At 40.1% G+C, this 6,490-nt stretch overlaps 1 protein-coding gene across 1 annotated transcript in view; it reads right to left on the bottom strand.

The window, feature by feature from the left end:
- The window catches only part of mthfd2 (methylenetetrahydrofolate dehydrogenase (NADP+ dependent) 2, methenyltetrahydrofolate cyclohydrolase), a 6,216-nt gene extending 1,457 nt beyond the window's left edge, over positions 1 to 4,759 (bottom strand). Inside the window, exons 1-5 of the mRNA XM_008335326.2 lie at positions 4,605 to 4,759; positions 2,844 to 3,028; positions 2,640 to 2,762; positions 2,403 to 2,555; positions 2,203 to 2,310 (exon numbers count right to left, since the gene is read on the bottom strand). Coding sequence (XP_008333548.1) covers positions 2,203 to 2,310; positions 2,403 to 2,555; positions 2,640 to 2,762; positions 2,844 to 3,028; positions 4,605 to 4,684 — 649 coding nt within the window. The 5' untranslated portion in view covers positions 4,685 to 4,759. The remainder of the gene's footprint in view (positions 1 to 2,202; positions 2,311 to 2,402; positions 2,556 to 2,639; positions 2,763 to 2,843; positions 3,029 to 4,604) is intronic.
- Between the last annotated feature and the right edge of the window lie 1,731 nt (positions 4,760 to 6,490).

Raw genomic sequence — 6,490 nt, 5'->3', positions numbered from 1 at the left:
GCCATCGATCTGGCTAGCCAGGGAGGAAATAGGGCTGCTGTACGTAAGCTTGGCATTAATGAATCCATAGTGAGACGGAGACGGCAGCGGGAAGAAGAGAGCAGCGCACCTTCAGAGGCAACTTTACCTCGGGATGACCGTGACACAGAGAGTGACACTGACAGAGAGACTAAAACGCTATGTGACAAAGTTTTTCCTGAGGCTGTTCAACTCCGACACTGAAGAAGACGACTTCAGCGGTTTCAGTGCGCAGGAGGAAAATTAATAAAGCCATCAATTACTTTTCTGTTTTGTTCGATCGGCACTTTTACTGCCGTGTTACATGCACTGTTCGGAAACAATCAGTTCAGGTATATAAATAAACATTTACGGTACAAAATCTGTATGTGTTCCTGTGTATCCGGTAAATATGTCATTCCTCAACCTGGATGTCGGCGGCTTATAGTGCGGTGCGGCTTATACAGTGGCTTGAAAAAGTATTCATACCCCTTGAACTTTCCCACATTCTGTCACGTTCCGAGCACAAACATAAATATATTTTATTGGCATTTTAGATAAAAGATCAACATAAAGCGACACACAATTGTGAAGTAGAAGGAAAATTATACATGACTTTAAATTGTTTTTAGAAATAAAAAACTGAAAAATGTGGCGTGCAAAAGTATTCAGCCCCCTTTTCTCTGAGTGCAACCAGTTGCCTTCAGAGGTTGCCTGATGATTGCTGAATGATCAGCTGTTGACCTACTGATTAAATAGAGTCCACCTGTGTGTAATCTAACCTTAGTATAAATACACCTGTTCTGTGACAGCCTCAGACGTTTGCTAAGAGGACACTGGTCAGTGAACAGCATCATGAAGTCAAAGGAACACACCAAACAGGTCAGGGATAAAGTTGTGGAGAAGTTTAAAGCAGGGTTAGGTTATAAAAAGATTTCCCAAGCTTTGAACATCTCACGAAGCACTGTTCAATCCATCATCAAGAAATGGAAAGAGTATGGCACAACTGCAAACCTACCAAGACATGGCCGTCCACCAAAACTTACATGCAGAACAAGGAGAGCACTGATCAGAGACATAGCCAAGACACCCACGGTAACTCTGGAGGAGCTGCAGAGATCCACAGCTCAGGTGGGGGAGTCTGTCCATAGGACGACAATTAGCCGCGCACTGCACAAATCTGGCTTTTATGGAAGAGTGGCAAGAAGAAAGCCATTGTTGAAAGAAAGCCATAAGAAGTCTCGTTTGCAGTTTGCCAGAAGCCATGTGGGGGACACAGCAAATGTGTGGAAGAAGGTGCTCTGGTCAGATGAGACCAAGGTGGAACTTTTTGGTCTAAATTCAAAACGTTATGTGTGGAGGAAAACTAACACTGCACATCACTCTCAACACACCATCCCCACTGTCAAACATGGTGGTGGCTGCATCATGTTGTGGGGCTGCTTTTCTTCAGCAGGGACAGGGAAGCTGGTCAGAGTTGATGGGAGGATGGATGGAGCCAAATACAGGACAATCCTGGAAGACAACCTGCTGGAATCTGCAAAAGACTTGAGAATGGGGCGGAGGTTCACCTTCCAGCAGGACAACGACCCTAAACATAAAGCCAGAGCTACAATGGAATGGTTTAAAACAAAACATATTCCTGTGTTAGAATGGCCCAGTCAAAGTCCAGACCTAAATCCTATTGAGAATCTGTGGCAAGATCTGAAAATTGCTGTTCACAAACGCTCTCCATCTAATCTTGCTAAACTTGAGCTGTTCTGCAAAGAAGAATGGGCAAAAATTCCAGTCTCTAGATGTGCAAAGCTGGTAGAGACATACCCCAAAAGACTTGCAGCTGTAATTGCAGCGAAAGGTGGTTCCACCAAGTATTGACAAAGGGGGCTGAATACTTTTGCACGCCACATTTTTCAGTTTTTTATTTCTAAAAACAATTTAAAGTCATGTATAATTTTCCTTCTACTTCACAATTGTGTGTCGCTTTATGTTGATCTTTTATCTAAAATGCCAATAAAATATATTTATGTTTGTGGTCGGAACGTGAGAAAATGTGGGAAAGTTCAAGGGGTATGAATACTTTTTCAAGCCACTGTATGTGTAAATGTTTTTTTTTTTTTAATTAGTGGGTGCGGCTTATATTCAGGTGCGCTCTATAGTCCGGAAAATACGGTAATTAACCCTTAAACCAGAAAGAGAACAACTTACCTCCAGGTCTCTCATGACGGCCGTCTGTGTGCAGTAACATGGCAATGGGCATTCCCACATTCTTGGAGCGGCCTGCTACCAAAACATTCTTGCCAAAGGTAGGAATACCTGTCAGAGAATAGTTAACAAATTTGAATACAGTACACCTGTGGTAGTACAACACTATTCCCCAGGAGGAAGTTATTTGTCTTTACTGTTACCTGTGCGTTTGATGATTTCCCAGACGCCCCAGGGTGTAGCAGGAAGCATGGTGGACTGATCTAAACACATGCGACCGACATTAACTACATGAAAGCCATCAACGTCCTTGGTAGGAGAAATAGCATTACAGATTGTTCGCTCATTGATGTAATCTGTTATAATAAAACGAAAAGGTTTAAGGTCAGAACAGCTACAATAATTAACTATGACAGGAATGCATTTTCCATTCTCTGTACCTGGCAGTGGGAGTTGGACCAGCAGGCCATCCACACGGTGGTCTGTGTTGAGTTTGTAGATCAAATCAAGTAACTCCTCCTCACTGATATCTGAACACTTGACAATTGTCTCGCTGGAAATTCCTGGTGTTTATGTTTAAAACGCCATTCAGAACAAATGGACGACAGCTGTGTGATAATTTCCAGGGCTGTTTTCCCACTCACCGACATCAGCCGCAGCTCGTGTCTTATTCAAGATGTAGGAGTGACTGGCTGGGTTGTCTCCGACAAGAACCACACTCAAGTGTGGTCTCCTGTGGCCAGTTAGAACCCAGTCCTCCACGTCTGCCCGGGCCTCCTCCTGAATTTGCCACGCTAGTTTCTTTCCTGAGATGACTACTGCCGCCACCCTAAGGGACAGTTAACTAATTTACAAACCAAGAAAAGCATGGATGTCATTCTCAAAATGCAATTGCAAAGTAAATGTTCCTCAGGATAGCAACAATCTGCTAAATTAACAAGATTAAATATTAATGTTTGATCAATGGTAACAAAAAGAAAATTACTTATTTTTAAAAACAATACTTTAAATAGTATTTGATGCAAAATCTACTCAACTGCTGACACAGATGGCAATTTTGTTAAAGGGTATTGGACAGTCCACCATACTGCAACCAAGTATTTACACTGTAATTTGAAGGCATGCACCAAAATATAACTGTTTTATTTCTAGGGGCCACTTTTGGGTTCAAAGAAAAGAAAAAGGGAAAATATTGTCTAAATGTTCATGTTTGCGGTTATTTTGTGGTCTTTTTTTAACTCCTCTAAACGATGCACGGCTACCAGAAACTTGTAATCCATCTCAGCTTTGGCAAACACCCATTCTATCCTTAGAACTTGCTTTTCTCCACCTGACTGAGCCATTAATCAGAACATGTAATGTCAAAAATCTTAACCGTACGTGCAGTGTTTGGTGAAGAAAAAACAGCTTATGCAGACAACAATGTACTTATCGGGATAGTCCAAGAGTTGCACAACAGCCTGAGACTGCATTTCTTCCTAACTATACAAATAATGGGTGTGGTTAAAAATATTTTGTTTCCTATGCAAACAAAACCAGCAATATATTTTTCCTTTTACATAACAACTGAAAATGCAGACAGCATTGGTAAACAACTCTGGTGTAATAAGCCAGAAAAAGTGACATAAAGAGACCCTCTCATTGTGCCAAAAGTAATTAACTAAACAAAAAAGAAGCACATCAATGGAATAGAAAGTGAAGTGAGATGAGGCCATGGGGCAAGTGGATCAGACTAGGGAAAAAGTTTGTCCAAAATAAACAAAAATGTAAATGTGGTCTAATGATGGTTAAAATCATATATTGACATAATTCAGGTAAATTAGTTATTTTTCTATGTAGAACACAAACCTAGAAAAAACTTGTATTATCATACTGCTAAATTTTAATTATAAATATAATACCTGCACAGGATGCTAGAGAAATGCTAGAAATAAATCTAAAAAAAATTGAAACCATTTTAAATAATCTCACACACACATTAAAGGCTGTGATGCACGTCCCCTTAGTGTGCAGCGCAGATCAACACCTCGATCTCCAGCTGAAACCTGCCTCCTGAGAGAGACTCAGGGTGGCAAGCGCTCAGACCGATTTCATCAGCCACTCAAACTACTGCAATTTTACCGGTGTACCGTTAGGGGCGCACTTTCCAGATGAGCGAAAGCAGGGATTGAGTTCAGTAGAATACAACAAAACCTTTACGATTAAAGGACATTTTGCTAAAAAAAAAACCCGTAGCAATACTTATACGTGTACATTATTAGACAACTCAGCAACCAATACACCATATTCAGTTGTGTGTAAATGAACGGGTTTATGGTGTAAAGAATATCGTCGAACATGTGGTACAAGTGAAATGAAATGTTGGCGGATGTGAACGGAATGTACAGTCGGCTTATCGTACTCACCTCGGTGCGGACGTGTGCAGTTTATAGGCATGATGTTGGGCATGCTGGCACAATTTTCTAAAGGTCCTGAGCGCTGCCATTCTGTTCCTCTGAGAAGGGGAAGAGACACCACGGCCTGTTACGAAACGGGGTGACGGAGCGACGTCTGTGGCCAAACGCCCGCTTTCCCAGTGTATTTAAAGCCTCTTCTATGACGTAGATATCTACGTCATTAATATATATACGGCCACACCTTCTTTTGCAAAGATACCTGAAAAGAAGCTTCGGTTAAGCGCAACCCCACTCGTCCAAAACCTGTTGACACTCAGTTCTCTAGAAAATTGATTAACCTTTTGCCAAGCGCTGACATTGTAGAAAATATTTCCAGGTGTAAATATTGGTCAAATGGGTCAGAAGCACAGTAATACAATGTAGCTCAAACTTAGGTCAACTATAGGTCAAACTTACATTTGGGTGTTTGAGCAAGCTTACACTGTTGTTATTTGCAAAGTCAAAAAATAATTTCATCACATTACAGAAATGGTGTGGTGAATTTAGTATAAAAAATGAATAGCTTTTTACACATAATAATCAGTGACAATAATGAACTGAACATTTCAACTGAGTTCAAATTTTCAGCATTACTGCCTTATAAGAACATAATGGTTTTTTAATGGTTTAAAAAATAGAATACATTTCTTATTTTTTCTAATTCTCCCCTTTGTCTTCATACAATAATATTATTATTGTTGTTCTTATAATAATAACAATAATAATTTAATAATAAAATAATTTGATTTACAGTCAGAAGCTCAGAGTCAGTAACAGAGTCATGTTTAGGTCAAAGGACCATTAAATATTTAACATATAATAATAATGATAATCCATTTTATTTAAAAGCGCCTTTCAGGTCACTCAAGGACACTGTACATAAAATAAAATAAAAACAGATAATTGCAAAACAGGGCATAGGAAACAGAGCATAGAACATCATCGTTTAAAATCATAATAATAAACAGAAGCAAGGAGGAGGGAGGTTAGAGGGAGTATGCTGTCCGGAACAGGTGTGTTTTGAGTTGAGATTTGAAGGTGGGGAGAGAGTCACAGTTACGGAGATCGGGTGGTAATGCGTTCCAGAGATGGGGAGCAGAGCGACTGAATGCTCTGGCTCCCATAGTACTGAGGCGGGCAGGTGGGATGGAGAGGTGGATCGAGGAGGAGGATCTGAGGGACCGAGTGGGGGTTAAGATGTGGAGGAGGTCAGATAGGTGGGGGGGACAAGATTATGGATGGCCATGTAGGTGAACAGGAGAAGTTTGTAATTAATGCGGTATTTAACTGGGAGCCAGTGGAAATGTTGGAGGACAGGGGTGATGTGATGGTGGGAAGGGGTCTGTGTGATGAGATATATATATATATATATATAAATCCCTTTAAATTCACATGCCATGGGCGTTTAATGTCCTTCATAATAAAAGGTTGATTTGGCAAAGACAGATTTGAGAAAAGTCCACCTGGGCTTCTATAGCAAATAAATAGTTGGACATTTTCTGTTTTGATATGGGAAAAATCTTCATAAAAGGTATTGTTTAATATGGACTTTTGTTTTTAGATCACATAGTCATACCCTGCAGTAGCATTTTAAAGCTATTCATTTGTTGTTGTTTTTCCTTGATATTGTCTTCTCAAACATAATTCCAAGACACCTAACACATAATTCCTGATAGTAAATCACTATGTCCTTACTGCAGTAATCCTCAGCATCAACTATTAGCGTACATGCTTCATCATGAAACAAAATTACAAAAGATGTATCATTAATTGCTGAGCCATTACTGATACTCCATGTTCAGACAGTCTGCTGTGTTCATGTGATAACACACGTTCTTGATTTTTGCATGACAAAA

Source organism: Cynoglossus semilaevis, chromosome W (assembly GCF_000523025.1).
Source record: "Cynoglossus semilaevis isolate Cse_v1.0 chromosome W, Cse_v1.0, whole genome shotgun sequence".
NCBI classification, from domain to species: Eukaryota; Metazoa; Chordata; class Actinopteri; order Pleuronectiformes; family Cynoglossidae; genus Cynoglossus; species Cynoglossus semilaevis.
This window is presented reverse-complemented; position numbering and strand designations above follow the sequence as displayed.